Source organism: Lonchura striata, chromosome 1, assembly GCF_046129695.1.
Source record: "Lonchura striata isolate bLonStr1 chromosome 1, bLonStr1.mat, whole genome shotgun sequence".
NCBI lineage: Eukaryota > Metazoa > Chordata > Aves > Passeriformes > Estrildidae > Lonchura > Lonchura striata.
This window is the reverse complement of record NC_134603.1, coordinates 46,949,224-46,967,813: the sequence shown is the minus strand read 5'-3', so window position 1 is coordinate 46,967,813 and position 18,590 is coordinate 46,949,224. Positions and strand designations below refer to the sequence as shown.

The 18,590-nt window shown below is 38.8% G+C and overlaps 1 protein-coding gene across 1 annotated transcript in view; it reads left to right on the top strand.

Annotated features, from left to right (window-relative positions):
• LAMA3 (laminin subunit alpha 3) overlaps window positions 1–18,590 on the top strand; it is a 106,536-nt gene that overhangs the window by 73,869 nt on the left and 14,077 nt on the right. The window contains exons 43-58 of the mRNA XM_031503734.2: window positions 2,216–2,296; window positions 3,622–3,728; window positions 6,404–6,454; window positions 6,807–6,958; window positions 7,502–7,612; window positions 7,711–7,822; window positions 8,407–8,574; window positions 9,699–9,895; window positions 10,661–10,777; window positions 11,295–11,446; window positions 12,739–12,880; window positions 13,478–13,577; window positions 13,955–14,071; window positions 14,155–14,334; window positions 16,468–16,610; window positions 17,634–17,807. Of these exons, the coding sequence (XP_031359594.2) occupies window positions 2,216–2,296; window positions 3,622–3,728; window positions 6,404–6,454; window positions 6,807–6,958; window positions 7,502–7,612; window positions 7,711–7,822; window positions 8,407–8,574; window positions 9,699–9,895; window positions 10,661–10,777; window positions 11,295–11,446; window positions 12,739–12,880; window positions 13,478–13,577; window positions 13,955–14,071; window positions 14,155–14,334; window positions 16,468–16,610; window positions 17,634–17,807 (2,104 nt within the window). The remainder of the gene's footprint in view (window positions 1–2,215; window positions 2,297–3,621; window positions 3,729–6,403; window positions 6,455–6,806; window positions 6,959–7,501; window positions 7,613–7,710; window positions 7,823–8,406; window positions 8,575–9,698; window positions 9,896–10,660; window positions 10,778–11,294; window positions 11,447–12,738; window positions 12,881–13,477; window positions 13,578–13,954; window positions 14,072–14,154; window positions 14,335–16,467; window positions 16,611–17,633; window positions 17,808–18,590) is intronic.

Sequence of the window (18,590 nt, the reverse complement as noted above, 5' to 3'; positions counted from 1 at the left end):
AAAAAAAAAAAAAAAAAAAAAAAAAAAAAAAAAAAAAAAAAAAGAAAAAAAAAAGAGAGAGAAAAAAAACCCCAAAGCCTAAACTCTGCTACCACAGGAATATAATGGTCTTCTTCTCTGTTCTCATATCGAGACCATGGTGGTCTGTCTCACAGCATTGACTTTTTTAATAAGCTGGGTATTCCAATTCTCATTCAGACCCTGAACTTCAAGAGGCACACTGCTCATAGCCTTGGGGAGCCCCAGACAGTAGAATGGGCTTTTTTCCAAAACCACCATTACTTTCTTCATAATGAGAAATATACAATGAGGTCTCTTCCCTTACTGGGCATATCCAGAATCATTCTTTTTTACTGGAATGAAAGATGTTTAGCACCATTACTCTGGCTAGAAGATAAGAGAAAACAGTGAAACAAGCCTTTTATAGGAATTCAGAAAAATTGTTAGGATTCAAAAATAATATAAAAACATTTAAGGTCTTAAGCACATATCTAGAACTCTAAAAGAGTATGATTGCTTTTCCTGTCAAAGTTCTGTTTGAAGTGCAAACATACTGAGATGAAAAGTGAAAAAATGAAACTTACTTGTATCTAATAAGGTTGCCAGCCTTTTAAAACTGGGCAGTTAATTGCATTTTAAATGCATGATATATTTAGCCAGATTGTTATCACTGGTCACTTCTAAACCATGGTAAATAAAATCATTAAAATAATAAATAATAAATAAATAAAATAATTTAAAATAATAAAGAAAATAATTATTTTATAATATTAAATAAAAATTAAAATAATAAATAAAATAAAATAAATATAATAATAAATAAAACAATAAAATCAATAAAATTTTAAAAAAACCAAACAAACCCTAAACTATAAATTGCTAAAGACACCACATGGTATGTGCCAGGTGCATTAGCACACACCACCTAACCTTAAGTAAGAGATTTACACCATTAGACAATAGACAGGTTTATCATTTATCAGAAAACTCTCTGACAAGATCTGGTTTTGACAGTCTCTTCTGCAGGTGCTTGCCTGAGGCTGACTGAACATGTTTTTAGTCATCGTTTGCTTTCAGAGTTCTGAATTATCTAGGGAGACCATAAACCTTTGCAGTTTCATAACTGCAGATTAGGGTCATGAATATAATTCTTGACACAGGAAAGGCACCCCACCTGGCATTACTGGACTTGACAATTTTCCATCCAGTCAGATTCCAGTGATTCTTAGTGCAGACCTCTGTCTGATACACAGACTTGCTTCATCCAACTGTTCATAGATTAAAAAATAAAAATAGCAAACATGGCCCTCCAGCCTTCTCCTTCACAAACATTGAACTTTGAATCTAGACAAATCTCCTTGAAAGAACAGAGAAAAAAAGTTCATTGTGTTAACCAGATTCTTGGGATCCCAAAAATTGTGCACAATTCTACTTTGCCTTGGTTAAAAAACACCTAAACATTAACTACATAAAAATATCCTTTAATGTTCTCATGGAAAGGGGAAAGGAAAGGGGAAAGGAAAGGGGAAAGGAAAGGGGAAAGGAAAGGGGAAAGGAAAGGGGAAAGGAAAGGGGAAAGGAAAGGGGAAAGGAAAGGGGAAAGGAAAGGGGAAAGGAAAGGGGAAAGGAAAGGGGAAAGGAAAGGGGAAAGGAAAGGGGAAAGGAAAGGGGAAAGGAAAGGGGAAAGGAAAGGGGAAAGGAAAGGGGAAAGGAAAGGGGAAAGGAAAGGAAAGGAAAGGAAAGGAAAGGAAAGGAAAGGAAAGGAAAGGAAAGGAAAGGAAAGGAAAGGAAAGGAAAGGAAAGGAAAGGAAAGGAAAGGAAAAGGAAAGGAAAAAGGAAAGGACACATACAAACATGAGGAAATGTTGTCTAGCACAAGCTATTGATTCTTGCCTACTAAGATAAAATAGCTACCCAGACTTGTTTTATGACATCACTATTAAGGTTTATTTTAGTAATACATTTGGGTAGTGAACTATTATACTCAGTCCACAGGGCCAAGAAATGACAATTTTTTGAGTCTGAGGAAATTGCACAAAAAAATATGAAACTTCAAAGAATTAGTCACAGTAAATTATCTAGAGGCAATTAAATTAGCTGAGAAGTAATTTGGTGGTGTAAAAACTTTTAATCTTAAAGTCATTAAACTGAATCTCTAGAGTGTAAAATCTATTTGATCACATGCTCACAATAATATTTTTGCTTCTTCTCAAAGATTTGCAGCTGGCTGTGTGGCAAATGGTGAAGAAATCCAGTGTCTCTGCAAAGAAGGCTACACCGGAGCTCGTTGTGAACGGTGAGTAGCCTGTCTCTCAAAACCAGGAGTTTTGAGAGATACAATAAAAGGAGGGATGCCTGTACTGGGACAGACACATGTGGACATATGGACATGCACCTATGCACAGTATGCATGTCCATAAAGAGTAGCTATTTACATGAACAACTGCTGAAGAATGGTGCTGTGGTGTAATTCCAGTCACAAACCTAATGCTCCCTGGGGAAATGTTAGCAATTCTCCACAGACTGCACCATTTTTACTGAAAAGAGGTGTCTGCCTCTTTGCTGAAGTGCCCTACTCCCTCTTATTTCACCCTTTTTCAAGTTAAAAACATTTTCCCCTTTCCTCCAGTGTATATGGTGGTGCCTCAATGGTCTTATCCGACAGCAACATGTAACATTTAGCATCCTACCCTTCATCCCAAATAATTCTGATGTGCTCCACAGTTGGAGCTTACACTCAATAGGTTGATGTAATCTCTTTTGCTGGAACATTGCAGCAGTCTGGCAAAGCAGTAGAGGAACGGCATGGCAGTTTCAGGCAGGCAGAGGAACCAATTTCACTGAGTTTCAAATCCAGAGAGAACTGAAGTGTAATGGAGTGGTGTTGTCTGGTTCAGAAATTTGAAGCTAATAAGTCATGATGTCACATCTGAAGACTGGACCTGCAGTAGGACATGGTGCCTTTGACCCTGTCTGATCTGTGGGTTATAGGTATTTTCTTTTCCAGGTACAGCTGTACCTCAGCTGCTCATCATGGCCCTTTGATCCTGCATTATCACCCCTATAAGTCTTACCACAGAGTGACTTCTAGGAATGTTAGGTATCCAGTCTGAACAATACATTTTACCTTTAAAATGTATAGAGATCAGTTACACAGACTGCTTTGCTGGCAGGAGGCAAGAGGGGGTGTCATGAAGCAGAAGGGTGATGATGTCATTCAGCGCTGTTGCTGTTTGAAATCTCAGCTGTGCTTGCAGTGTGATCCCCCTCAGTATGTGTTTTCTGGTGGGATCACAGGCCAGAATAGCATGGTTTGCTTGGTTAAGCCTTGTCAAATTCTTGTCAGACTAAGAGAATTATTCCTGCAAGGGCACTGTGGGAGTTCTTTTATTTTTAGAAAAAAATTCTTCAGCACTCACAAAGATATTTTTAGCATAGTGCAGAGGATACTGTAAACCAAGAATATATTATTTCTGTCTAAGTCAAGACATGAAATCAAAAGTTCTTGAAAGTTTCTTCAGGCGAATAACTGGGTTTTTATCTCAAGGGAAGGTATATTTCACAAAATTAGCTTCAACTATTTAATAATTTAATAAGAATTACTTGTATCTCTTTATCTAGCTGTGCTCCTGGATATTTTGGAAATCCACAGAAATATGGAGGCTTCTGTCAGAAATGTAACTGTAATAATAATGGACAGCTGGCTAGCTGTGACCACCTGACTGGAGGTACGTGAGGGCCTGTGCATGGAGCATTGTTCTGAATGGAAGGGAGCATTGTTTTATCTTTGGGAAGCAAAGAAGGAAGGTACTTGGATAAGCTGAACTGAAAGAAATATCTAGACTTACAAAAAATGTAGATTTTTTTTTTTACAAAATGTAAGATTTCCTAAAACAGAACACCACAATAATAGAAGGGCTGTCCCTGAGTCGTCAGGTTTACCCTTCTAAACAGTTTTGTCCTGTATTTTCCTTCATAAATACTGCTGACTTTATTTTGGTTTCATGACTGTGTTTTTAAATGTATCATGGTTCCTTTGCTGACAGGGTTCAATCATATCCTGCCAGTCTGTGTTATGGATTTAGGAAACTGAGCATCCTCAAAATGCCTTTTCAAAATGTATTTGGCACAGTTTAGCAAAATCTTCAGTCTGCCTCAGGCACTGCTGTCTTAGGTATCCAAGATGTCTGCATTTGCAGTGGAAGTTAGAACCTGACTCAGGAGGCTCTTTTATAAATCCTGCTACTCTGCTCTTCTAGCTAAAACATCCATGATTTCCCAGAATCAGTCACACATGTACCTCACTACTAGTAAGCTCTTACATAATGCAATGGGCATATATTTGCTTTATCTGTTAGAATTCTGAAGTAAAGGGCCTGATCTTACATTCCTCAGTGTCTTTACCTCAATTCACCTCAGTCCCTTGGGATACTCCTTTATATTCAGAAACACAGAGGCCACTGCTCCTGAAATGTCCTTGATTCTTCCATATTTTCATTCACCAATGACATTTCACTTTTTCTTCCCTGTAAACAGATTGTCTTCCTCATATGTTAATGAAGTTTCCAACTAATAACTCCAAATATTTCTATCCTCTTAATTTCTCTGCACTGATGTTCATCCTGCAGTCTAATCTAGTAACTCCAAGGAACCCACTGTCTTTCCTTGGCCACAGAAATCAGAAAAACAGCAGGTGATGTGAACTGCTGTTGGCAGCTGGTGCAATTTTTCAATAGCTTGTTCTCATTTTATATTTCATCATTAAAGTAATACATCTCTATTATACCTTGTATGGAACACATCCAAGCAGTATTTGATGTTTTATAATTCCTTTATTTTTTGAAGCCACAGTTTGCTAGGACAAACTAATCTGTAGGGCAATATTCAACAAGCCAGTTTGTTTTCCTCCAACTACACCTCCTGATCAGCTGTCTCTTTTTCTGCATTAGGAATAAGTCCATCTGTGATCATGTTCTAGCAAGTTCCTTTTGTGTGATGTTCTGCTCTTGGCCAGAACGTTACCATTTCTTGGCTGATGTTGGTGCACAAGCTGTAATAATAGTTTTATTTAATTGATACTTCACGGTGACAGCTGAAATGTGCCTGCTGTTAGCTGAACTACACAACAGCAGAACTACACAGATGTTTGCATTTCAGAGGAATTTCCTTCATTCTCTTAAAAATATATCCTTTATGATTTGTCTCTTCTGGCAGCAACGATCACTACCAATCCCATTTAACTTCCTGATGACTTAATGTGCAAGTGCCAAAGGAAATGGCACAGCTAGGCAGTTTGTTCCAGACTGTTTCATGCTGCTGGTAAAGTTCAGGTCCAATTTTATCACTGTGTCCTCTCACAAGTTGCAAGCTGTTGATGACTCTTGACAGTGGCAGCTTATACTGAGTGCATCCTTTTCCCTTAGAGTAAAAGACATAGAATCACTAAGGTTGGAAAATACTTTCAAGATCATCAAGTTCAATCTTTGACCAAGATGCATGGCCCTTTTCATTTTCAAGAGGAGATGAGAGCTTGGTGGTGAGACCAAGCCTGTAAAAGGAACTTGGGCATCAAGATGGGGAGATTCCTGTCCTATTGATTGCATTTTTAGGAGCCAGTTCCTCTCCTGCATCCTAGAAGTTGGTATCCCAGGATGTTACTCCACATGCACCTGGAGACTGTTGAGCTTCTTATAACAGGGTTTGGAAAAACCAAACAGAAGAGTGCATTGGACAGGAAGTCACCTGTGCAGGCTTGTTGGAAAGTCTGAGGGCAATATTTGTTATATATGACCAGTATCTGTGGCCCAAGCTGCTTGCCTTGTCTTACATACAGTGCTTCCATCCATACACACACACACTGTGGATTTCTCTCAAGTTTGATTAATACCTTAATCTTCCAAGCTGTGACAGGCATGAAGGAAGGCCATAAATATTTCTCAGTTCCTTGTGGGTAAGACATTCTTTGGGGAATCAGAACCTGGTTTGAACCTGAATACTGAAGTAGATAAAGGGTTTGAACCCATGTCCTGGATAAACTGCTTTAACAATATAATCTTGTCTCCAGTCCTGGTGGTATTATTCTAGACAAATTCTTACAATACATTTGGCAGACTTGGTGTGAAAGGGTCTCCTGCTCCTATCCCAAGTAGCATATATTGTAGGATTACAGTAGGTTTCCTTTGAGGGATGGAAAAGGTGTTGCTTTCATCAAGACATTAGTGGGAGTTGAATGTTCTGAGCAGGCTCAAGCCATCTAAGCATTTCAGCTCATTCACAGTGGGTATGGATTTATGAAGGGGCAGCAATGTGTTTTAATGGCTGCCAAACATGAAAAGTGAGGGAAAAATGCAGTAGTATTTCCATAAGAAGACTTTGGTTATTAATGACATTCTTGTGATTTCAGAATGTTTCAATAATGAACCAAAAGATGTGGATCCCAATGAAGATTGTGACTGTAAGTGATAAAATAGAACTGCTCTGAATACATACTGATGACTCTTTTAAGGGTGACATAGTTTAAAAAGGACTGAGATATCCTGTCATGAATGTTTTAAAAGCAAACGTTCAACCAGATACTTGGAAAAATTATTAAAGAGGTGCTCGTCTAGTCAAGTGTAAATGGAACCTCCTCCTTACTTCAGGCTTAAGTTGCTTTCCTTGATGCTGCAGGCTTTTTGTTGCCTTTGCTCTTCTGGCAGCACCAGGTGACAAGCTTGAAAGCTTTTCCACCATTACTAATGTGTTCAGTGAAATGTTCTCTGTGTTAAATCTCAATGATATGTATTGATTTCCACTGCTCCCTCCAGCCTGTGACAGCTGTGTGATTACACTGCTGAAGGATTTGAGCACAATAGGTGACGAGCTTCAGCTCATCAAGTCTCAGCTGCAAAATGTCCATGCAAGTTCCCACACTCTGGAGCAGATGAGAGACCTGGAAACACGCATCAAGGACTTAAAGGTAGTCAAACAGAAACAGAAAAGTGGATTTAAGATTAAGTGGATAGGCAATGAACTCAGGAACCTTTGCCATAATTTTGTCACTTGCAAGAAGGCATACATCAACCCTGGATTCCAAATATCAGATGCTGGTGGCACTGGGTTTCACCTGTTAGAAGGTAGCTGTGATTTTCAATATCATGCTGTGAAACAGAATCAGTATATCTGCTTTTTCTGTGGCCTGCCCACCTTGGAAGTTATACCTCTGAGGTGTCCCTCTAGCTATGTCCATTTCAAGCATTTCATGTTTCTGCCTTACTGAAACCCCCTAACATTCCACTTGCTATTACCAAAATTAATTCTAAAAAAAGTGTTATTTGGTTGGAATAGCAGTTGCTGTACTCACAAATAAAAACCCCAGGTTTTGGGAAGTAATGGTTCAGTTTTCATATCAATAATTCTGCTTTTATTTACCTTGGGTCAAGATTTAATCCAGTGAAATTTTTGCTTTTTGTCTGCTGTGCAGTGGGTGATTTATTGGACTAATTTTTTCCTTTCTTTTCAGGTCTTACTCAACAACTACCACTCTGTTGTCCACAATCAAGGTTCAAAGGTAGATGAGTTGGAGACAGAATTCATTAAACTAAATCGTGATGTTGATGCTCTCCAGGAAAAGGTGACTTACCAAATCAATTTAAAAGTACATATCTCCTGACTATGTATTAGCATGCTGTGTCCAGTTACTTTTAATCTAATATTTTTTCTCCTTGCTAGGCTGAAATGAACTACAAAGAAGCTGAGAGATTATTTAACAATTTTGGTCAAACTCATCAAAAAGGAAAGGATTTGGTTTCACAAATACAAATAGTGGTCAACAATATACGAGGTAAAAAGTAATTTCAACTCATGTTTTGTTTTATATCATCTTTTCAGCTTACTTACAATATTCTTAATTACACATAGGAAGTTTTCTTAGAAAACAACTTTGTAAATCAGAATTTAGTCACAGCTGTAGTATTCACTCTTTCTATTAGAAATCTAATATATAATGTTAGTTTAGGATCCTACCTTCCTTATGAAGTGAAAAGGGACAGAGAAGCTTTACTACAGAGACATTTCGAGCAACAAATTTGACTATCCTCACTCAAGTCTAACTTTGTTCTGGGTTGTTATCCTGGGCTCTTTAAAGTTAGAAGCTTAAAATTTTTGCAGTGAACATAGTGATTTGGGACAAATTTCAAGGCCAAGGCCATCTTGCTCTCTCTGACTGTGTATCATGGGATACTTTTAATCTTAATAGAATTAATGGAAAATGGATCTGTTTTATTAAGGAAAAAATAAGACATGCCTATTCCTGAATTAATTAATGAAGCAGATCCATCTCAGAGAAGATGTTGGCTCTGTCATTTGAGCATTTTGAATAGGCTTAAGCACGCCCTGTTTTTAACTTTGACAGTGCTTTTTTTTCAGTGCTCTTGGAACAGATATCTGGCACAAACGCAGAAGGTAACAACCTGCCCCTGGGAGATGCCTCTGAAGAGCTGGCCGAAGCTCAGCGCATGATGGCAGAGATGCGGAGCCGCAGCTTTGGCCAGCTTCAAGCTGAGGCAGAGAAGGAGCGGGTGGAAGCTCAGCGGTGTAAGTGCTTCCTCTCTCAGCTTCTGACTCTCTAGAAAGTTCAGTCATAAATCTGAAGAATTATTGGTTGGGTTGGAGTAGAGGGAGCGGCCTTTTGCAGTGTATTCCTGAGATACGTAGCTGTTGTTGGTCAACAGGAAAGTGGTTTTTCTGGAGGGGATTTAAAGGAATTTTTAGTGTGTTATGGAAGAAAATGGGTTGAGCTGGGGAAGAAACTCAGTAGATCCTTCTTTTGTAACTAGGTCAATCTCAGTAAAATAAAGATGTAGCCAATCCTAACACACCTATTAAATTCTTCTGTGTATTGTAAGAGATAGGCAGTGGTACATAGAGTTGTTTTTGAGGAACTGCATGTTTAATTTAACAACAGATTTTCCGAAGCTGCTAGAATAATTCAAGGGCCAGGTCATACAAGGATGAGGAGATTCACGAGTTCTAATTGCACTAGTTTTACTCTCTGTCATGTTCTTTGCAAGTGTTTGACTGGGACATTCAGAAACTCGATTCCAGACAGTGGAGACATCAAGAAATTTGCAGGCTTGTCCCCTAACCAGGAGCATAGTGGAGGAATGTGAAAGCCCATATGAGTGACAGTTAATTTCCATCAACCTTGAACATTGATACCTACCTCTGAGTGATTCTTCTGTATTCTATTTTGTCAGCAGTGAAACGGGCATGCTAAAGGGTGTGATTAATTTGACATCTTTTGTGTTCCTATATTCTTTGAAATTAAATGTGCTCGTATCTCTCCATTGATTACCAAAGAGGCTTTGATAACTAGCACAGTTGTAGATGTCTACATTGTGGATGAAATTGTTGATGAAATTATGTTATTTCCATATGAAAAGAAAATTCATATTTTCAGATCAGCATCATCCTTACTTAATTAAGAGAAGATTTATCTGTGTTCTGTGTCTGCAGCAGCAAACTAGCGAGCAGATTTGATGCAGCGAGATGCTGAATAGTATCTTTGCTATAGTAGCACTGAAATTAGCATTGCAGAAAATGCTCAGTTCACACAAGTACAGCTTTATAATCCTGAATGTCAAGGCCTTTTTAGCAAAGTTTTTGCTGGCTCCCTTCTTATCTGAACAAAACTTTTCTTTCTGGTCCTGATACTGCAGTACTGGCACGTATTAAGAATGAACTACAGAAGTACCACCAAGAAAATCGTGGGCTTATTAAAGTTGTGAGGGATGCACTGAATGACTATGAATCCAAAATCACTGACCTTCGTGAAGTTCTGAATGATGCGACAGCTCAAATCAAGCAGGCTGAAGGCTTAAACAAAGACAATACAGTTCTGCTAGAAGATATTAAGGTAATGTTGGCGATCAGGAGAAAAAAATTAAACCTCAGAAGATTAAGAAGTGGTTTTGGTTGCTGCTTTTGACCTCACAAAGATAAGCAGCACTAATTCTTTAGACTTTCTTCAGGGTCTCGTTCCATCTTCTGATGGGTGTGTGGACAGGTGTAAATGTGGTGTACTGCTGCTTATGGTCTCTTTGTGTGACCAGAGCAGTGTGACCAAGACATAGCTCTGATGAGAGCAGGGGAGGAGAGTCTCTTCCCAGTACTTCTTTCCAGCTGCCACTAGTGCTTTTGTTTCCTTTTCTAGACCAAATTCCTGACGCTGATGTGCTTTTCATAGTAAGTTCTTCAAAGTATTTAGCTTTAACAGCAATGAAAGATGGGAGCAAAAATGGGTGCAATACTGTTAAATTATTTGGGATTAGTGTTCTACAGAACAGCGGCTGAGATCTCATCAGGACAAGGAACAGCTGTTATTATTAAGCAGTATTTGAATTTTAGAGCTAGTAAAATAGTACAAGGAATAAGTGTGTGCCGCAGGACACATTCACTTAATTGTGGTCTTGTTGAAATGTATCACTTGTTGAAATGTAGCACACTCATTTAAGAAAAAAAAGTGATTGCACCCTTGGTAAATCCTACTGCAAGCTAGATTAGGTTTGGGTTTGTTGTTTTGATTTGATTTTTTTTTTTTAAATTTTGGTTTCAAGATACGGCTTTTCCTGCCCCTTTTCTTAACTAAATCACATGTGTTCAACTTGTCCTTTTTCCTCAGAAACGGATTGAGGAGACAAATGTGCAACAGACTGGTGTCATGAATATTCTGAGGTCAGCCCGGTCTTCCCTGACACAAGCTAAGAGTGTACTTGGATTATTGCAAGAGAGCAAAGAGGTAACGTTTATGAGAAGGTTAAAAACCCCAATATCTTCTTAGAGATGAGGCTTATCTGAGCCTGTCAAGAAAGAAAGGATCTCACAGTCCATCCTTGATGGAAAAGGATTCTGCCTGCCTGCACAGGTTTCTGTAAGAGAGGATTGTTGAGGACTGTGATGTGTCTGAGGAAGACACTGAGCTGCAGGTATCAGCATCTGGGAGAACATCTGGGAGAAGTACCAGAAGCAATTGTTCTACTCTTGTATTTATTTCTGATTAATTGCTTTTAGCCACTGTCAGAGGGGCGAGATACTAGACTAGAAGGGTCTTTGCTCTGACTCAGCTTTTATGTAATGGGTCTGGAAGCATAATATAATGACTGCCAGTTATTTCCAGTAACCTGCACAGTAACTTGGTAGGGAATGTTTTTCCCTTTGGTCTCCTCAGGTGCAAGGTATGTGTAACACTGAAGTATACATGGACAAAATGAAACATGTACAAATACAAATAAAATTACATCTTTTTAAAACTATAGGAATATGAAAGCCTGGCTGCTCAGCTGGATGGAGCAAGGAAGGATATGAATGAAAAAGTGGCAAATCTGTCATCAGCAAGCAAAGAACCACTGGTGGTGAGGGCCGAGGAACACGCCAAATCTTTGCAAGATTTGGCAAAACAACTTGAAGAGTATGTTGCCATTCCTGTAAATGAGTAATTTTGTACATAACAAAAATGAAGTTGTTGTAATGGTCTGTAATTTCACTTGCTTTCATAACCATTTGCAAAGCTAAAGAGAAATTAAGTTGGTCTTTTTCTGCTTCTTCATGATGTGCAGAAATTTTCCTTTTCACCATAAAGCAAATCTTCCTGTATCTTTCCTGATTTTTTCCCCCTAGAAGTGTGAACCCATATAATACTGTTTTATACTGCTGTACTAACACTTCATTAATATCTTACTAGCTAGAGAAAATCCTCATATACAGAGTGGGAAGATGTTTAGCATATTTTTTGTAGTTATTTCAGGTACTCATACTCAGGGATGCTTATATGATATCAAAGAATTGAGGCAAATAATTGGAATAAATGGCTGTCTTGGCAGTCTTCAGACATGCCTGCTCAGCACTATGGAGGAAAAGACCTCCGTCAGTTTTCTCAGCCTTCAAGAAATCTTCTAGAAAAACAAAAATATTATAAACTTGAAAGGAATCAAGTGATTCTCTCTCCATTATTTGTACTTTGCGTTGGAATTATGAGAGGGAGTTTGGAGGCCTTCTGTAATATATCAGAACAAAATGAAAAAGTGAAATCCTGATTTATTTTTCCCTGTGCAAATTGTTGGCATTTTGTTGTTACGCCAAGTAGAAAGTCTCAGAAAATTAAATTCCAAAATACCTAACATGTCTGGAAAATTCTTGGGTAAAAACCCCACATTTCCATTATTTTTTTTGTTAGTTTTCAGTGTGAATTTTTTAAATTAAGAAGGTATTGTTCTCACAAATACAAGGCAGCTAGTACTGGACAGCTGTATAGTTCACAAGGAGTGGGTAGAAGAGATTTTGTCTGTTGTTTCTGATTCCAGAGCTGCTCTGCTGGTTCTTGGGGAAAACACAAAAGGTCTTCTAGTTACTTAATGGTCTGACATCTACAGTTCTCTGAATTCCTCTTAGCTGAATTGTACTTGGAGGGCTGTGATTGAGGTGCCTTATTATTGACCATATGCTTTGGTGAATTTTCTCTGTCTTAATCATTTGGAGTCTCACAGCTGTGCTTTTCCATATGCCTGAACTTATGCTGTCTTCTGAAGAGTCTTTCCATGTTGGTCTATCTCCATATTGATATTTTTGTAGAATGAAGTTACAGATCTAATTGAAAACCATTTTCTGTATTGCGTTAACTTAGAAAACACCAAGTTCAGGTCTGTTTGGAATCCATGCCACAGCCATGGAAGAAGGCTGCATTTTTAATCCTGTTTCCCACAGAATAAAGAACAGTGCCAGGAGGGACGAGTTGGTAGGCTGTGCTGTGGAAGCTTCTACTGCCTATGACAATATTATTGGTGCCATCAAGGCAGCAGAGGAGGCAGCCAACCAAGCTGGGAAAGCAGCTGACTCAGCTTTATCAGTAAGTATCAGTAAGTGGCCAAATCATGGTAAAGTTGTTAAAACTGGATTTTTATTTTATTTAACTATCGAAGAAGCCCCAAAATCAAACACCTGTGTGTTTGGCATGCTTTATTTTTCCGTGACCTTTTATATGGGTTGCTGTTCTGCATGTTGATTAATTAGTCTTGGCTCAGCACTAACCAGGCCAATTACTGTCTTTCTGATGAGACTGCCCATATGAGTACTGACTGTTGCTTTCAGTGTAAAAATAAAGAGATCTTACAAGGCAAGCCTGGTAATCACTGCAGGTGATTTCAGGTATTTTCTTTTACTCTGCACTACTAATACCCACAAGCTTTTCAGCAGAGGTATAATATCCAACAGCTGTATGCTAGCAATTTCCTCTTAGCGCCCTAAAATCCATTTTAAGATTGCTAAAGACCAAGGCTGTAGTATGCTTGAATTAATCTGGGTAGTTTTTGCTAAAAGTTATGTTCTTCAGATGAGATCTCAGTAGAATCGGGGGTTCTTTAAATTGGATTGGGCTCTCTCTTTTACTCTTTAAATTTTAATGTAATTATCAAGTGATCTTACAGTACCATGCTTTTATTGTCAGACTGTGAAGAGAGAAGACCTATCAGGAAAAGCTGCAAGGTTAAAAACTGAGAGCAGTGCACTCATGGATCAAGCACAGGAGACCAAAAAGACATTGCAAGGTACTAAGAAAGAAAGTGGTACTAGTAAAATTGACACAGCATGAGAAATTTTCCTTGAATCATAAATTTTCACATCTCAGCAAAGCCCTTCAGCAGTCGTTCAATGAAAAAATGCAAGTTCCATTACAGTGGGACTTTTTGTCATGGTTATTCCCTATGGCAAAAAGGCAAGAAAGTAGATTTCTAGCTTCTGCTATGCTATACACCTTTGCAGTCCTCCTGTCCAGCAAATTCTTTGCCTTGTACTTGTTTTGCAGTGGACTTAATGCTCAGTGGCAGCATGAGCTGTATAAAAGTGTAGACAAGTGCTGCAACACCATCAACAGAAAATTGATATTTTTCTTTAAAATGCTCATGGGGCATTCACTGTTTTGCAGCTATTGGTCCTAACCTTGAAGACCTAAAGCAAAGACTTGATGTCACTGATGGAAAGACGAATGCACTGAAAATTGATCTTGTCACTGCTCAAAATAATCTCAATGGGATAAACAGAGGTTTGTTACCTAGGGATCACTTCTGGCCTGCCCCTTTCATTTGTTACCGTAAGAATTTGCATGTTCATTTCTGTGTGTTTCAGGTGACATTGACAGCATCATCACCAGTGCACGGAGCATGGCAGAAAATGCCAACTCTGTCACCAATAGTGTGTTGGGTGAACTGGTCCCAATTGAAGCAGAAGTGGAAAGAATTAGGAGCAACTATGGAAGCACACAAAGTGCCAGCTTCAATAAAGCACTGATGGAGGCAAACAATTCAGGTATTGCAGGTGCTGTGTGTGACCTGCCAAATCACTGTAAGGCTGAACACGGCCAGTTTGCAGCAGAAGCTTTAATCACTCAAAAGTTAGGCATGTACCCTAAACTAGGGCTTTGAACTTCTTTTAAGGCCAGTAGAAAGGGACAGGAACAGCAGAAAATCACTCAGGCCAGTCTGTGGTATGTGTTAAAATCTAGTGCCATGACTGGTCTCTAAAGATTTGGAGGCCAGGACTAATGGGGGACCTCAAGGGTCAATACTGGGTCTGATCGTGTTCAACATATTTATTAATAATCTGGATGATGGGGCAGAGTTGCCTCAGCATGTGTGCTCCTGATGTGCTCCTAAACTGGAACAGTGGCTGATACACCAGAGGGTCGTGCTGCCATCCAGACAAACCTCCACAGGCTGTGGAAATAAACTGCCAGGAACCTCATGGAGTCCAAAAATGGAAAGTCCTGCACCTGAGGAGAAATAGACCCATGTACCACTATAGGCTGAGTAGGTGGCCAAGATGGAAAAAAACTTGGTAGAAAAGGACCTAGGGGTCTTGGTGGGCACGAAGTTGAAGATGAGCCTGCATTGTGTGCCTGGGGTAAAAGGTTGAAACACAGGAGATTCTGTCTGAATGTCGCCCTGATTCTTAAGATTTTCTAAAGCCTTCTGAGTTTACATTCTGCTAGAAAACTTTCCCACACAATTTCTATAAACAACATATTGTTTTGCATTCCTTCATGGGGGTGGAGAAACTTGATGTACTAGTGGTTTGTCCAATGTCTTTGGAGAGGTGGCCCATTCACTCTCCAATCCACTGTCACCTTTGAAAAAGTATAAAAGTTGGAGTCAGAAAATAAACTTTCTTCTTTATCTTGCAAATAGCAGGTGGCTCGCCTTGTGCTTTCACGTGTCCTATAGCGACATCTGAACATGGCAAAACAGTTATTTTACTGTGAGAGTGACTGAGTACTAGCAGAGGTTGCCCAGAGAGGTTGTGTAGTCTCATCCTTGGGAATATTCAGAAGCCTGCCTAGACACAGTTCTGGACTACTGGACCTAGCTGGCCCTGCTTGAACACAGGGATTAGACACTGTGACCTCCAGAGGTTCCTTCCAACCTCAGTTGCTCTGTGATTATGTGATTTTCTACTACATTGGATAGAGAAAGGTCCTAGACTATTATCTTAGGCTACATGTCTGTTAACTGAAATTAAGTGGAAAGGATTGCACAGAGCCAATGCTGAATACAAAAGAAGGGTCAATCATATTCCCAAACAACTTCATTTTACATCTTTTCAGCATCTTTATCTGATTAAGTTAAGCAAGAGGAAAATATTTTAAATAATATAAATACAAGACCTAGTCCTGCATGGTACTGCAGGGTTGTAAGTCATACCTACAGTTACAAAACTGGTTTAAAGTCATATTTAGAAAAACAAAAACCCGATTACATTTTATTTGTCTTCTGCATAATTGGGTTGGAGTCTGTAAATACTTTCAGAGTGTTTTTTGGTTTTTTTGTTTTGGTTTTGGCTTTTTGCAGTCACAGGAGATGAGAAATTGCTTTCTATTATAACAAAAGTTGAAATTCTCATAATATTTTCTTTTCTCTGAAATAAACCTGGCCAGATACTGTAAGATTCACTTCTAAACTGTGCTGATTAGCAACCTTGACACAAGAATATAATTAATGTCCTACTCAGTCAGGCCAGTAGTCTGCCTACCCCATTATTCACTCTCTGACAATGGCAGTAGGAGATGCTACGAGTCTGAGTCCTTTCTGCTCTCCTTTATTCTCATTCTTCCCTAGCATCCACAGCCACTGGGTAATAATGTCAGAGACCACATCGCTGTTCTGTTTAATCCTTTTTTTCTGGACCTTTGCCTAAAACATTTTTGGAAGTGCTGATTCTTACTGCTTCTGTAAATTCCTTTGGACAAAAATTTCAGGAGTACAATAACCTCTCTATAAACTGCTACTTTTAGTGAGAGCTTCCTAATATTGTAGGACCAGTCAAAACAGTTTTGTCATTACCCTGTCCACTGCTTTTCTGATACTTGTGTAGTGATACCAATTTTTTTGCATCTTGTTTTCCTCCATCTTTTTGATGTCAATGATTTGCTTTCTTTCATTCCAGTAAAAAATTTGACAAACCAACTTCCAGATCTGTTCAGCAAGATCAAGAGTATCAACCAACAGCTGATGCCAATAAGCAACATCTCTGAGAACATAAATCGTATAAGAGAGCTGATTCAGCAGGCAAGAGATGCTGCAAATAAGGTCTGTCCTGAGCATTGCAATCACTCTTGACCTCAGTTGTTTGGATACACAACAGTACTTTTGTTCCTCTTTCTAAATAATTTTATTTCAATGTGTGTGAGAGACCAGATATAAATTTAATTCAACAGCACTACCCAGGAACTGAAGTAACTGTGGTGATGGGAAGCATAATAATTCATATACAAAAATGACAGGATGTAGTAGCATCCTGCTACATCTTTCTCCCATTCATTTTTTTCCCCAGGGCACCTCTGTAATACTTATTTGTACATCAGCCTCTTTCCTTCCAAGGTACATTGTGGTGGCTTTGGCAGCAGGGGCAGAGTTGGCTCTGCTGCTTAGAGACGGGCTCTCCACCCATGCGTGGTCAATTGAAAGCTGATGCTGCCAAAGAAATTGTGTAGCCCTGTTACTCCAGCTACTCCAAAATGTTAGAAATTGGCTACTGGCACCTTATTAGATTACCCTTTCTCATTTAAGGAACTGCTGTAGTTGCTGAAATGATAGTGTGGTCTCAGGTACTAAGAACCATCCCTGAGATCATCACAAATAGCCAAGATTTACAGGGAATAAGAGGAGTCGGGGATCAGGGTGTATTTAGCTGTAATAAGATGTGTCTCTATAATATCAGAGGTGCATTGTAATTCCCAACAGACAGTCAAGTCCAGCTAAGTGAAGCACCAGGATGTGTCTGTAGACATCTAAATAATTCATAAACTTGTTCTTCAGAGCTGCAGGGCACATCCTTCCCTGTCTGTGTATTGAAGAGGCACAGTAAGGGTTGATTAATTGATGTCTGGAACAAAAAAGTGCTGTGTTAAGTATTGATAATACAGACTACTGCATTATCCACTCTGTTTCCTAATTATTTTGTCTGGTAGGATTAGAGTCCAAATCTGTGGTAATTAATGGCTGAAACATGACTAGGATGTGTAATGGGTTACTTTGCAATTAGACACACCAGTGAAACATGAGTAGTGACAATACTTAATTGTAACATACTCAACTTTGGTTTTTTAACAGGTTGCTATTCCTATGAGGTTCAATGGCAGCTCTGGTGTAGAGGTTCGACCTCCGAGCAACCTTGAAGATCTAAAGGGCTATACTTCACTTTCCTTATTTATCCAGAGACCTCAGCAAAGATCAGACACACAGCAGAGGGCAAATAGATTTGTCCTGTACCTGGGTAATAAAAATGTAGGTATATTTTAATATTTAATCTGATTTTAAGACCAGACATCATGTTTTGAGAAAAAGATGGGAAGTGATCTATTCTGACTAATGTTTGTAGCTATTGTTGGCCTATTTCTTTAAAACTGCATTTAAGTAGTGGTAGAAGTATTATGTTCATTCCTTCCCTGGCAAAGTAAATAACAAGAGGCTGAGACCTTTGATGCTTTGTTCTGTTGCTCTTTTGGAAGTTGTTTCTCCATCATGGATACCATCACACATTCTTATCAGACCTGTCAGTTTCTGCAGCAGTCAGCACAAACTCAGCCCAACTTCTGCCTCAGAGATTTGACTCTTATCACAATATAAGTTACTCTGAGTTTTTCTGTTGGTTAAAAAAAAAAAAAAAAGTGATCATTCAAGTTTTGAAATTCAGTCTCTCAGCTCTTAATATTTTTGTCTTCTAAATATGCAGAATAATGCAGACCTGCTTGTACATTCAGGTTTGCTCAATCATCATCAAACATTTTAAAAATTTCCTGCATGTGGTTTCTAGTCTTGTTCTTTGACAGCAGCTATAACTGTAGTAAGCCTTGTGCCTACATAGAAAGCTGTTAGAGGTTTTTGTTCTATACTGGATTTCATCTTTTTTATCCTCTGAATTACTAGCCAGGACATCCGTTGAAAGGATTTAATGATTACTTCTGAAATACAGTATTTTGAAGAAATAAAATGTGGTTTTTTTGGGGAAAATGACTGCTCCCAGTCACCTCAGTAGGAACCATTGTTCTTCATTGCATATTGTTCTGA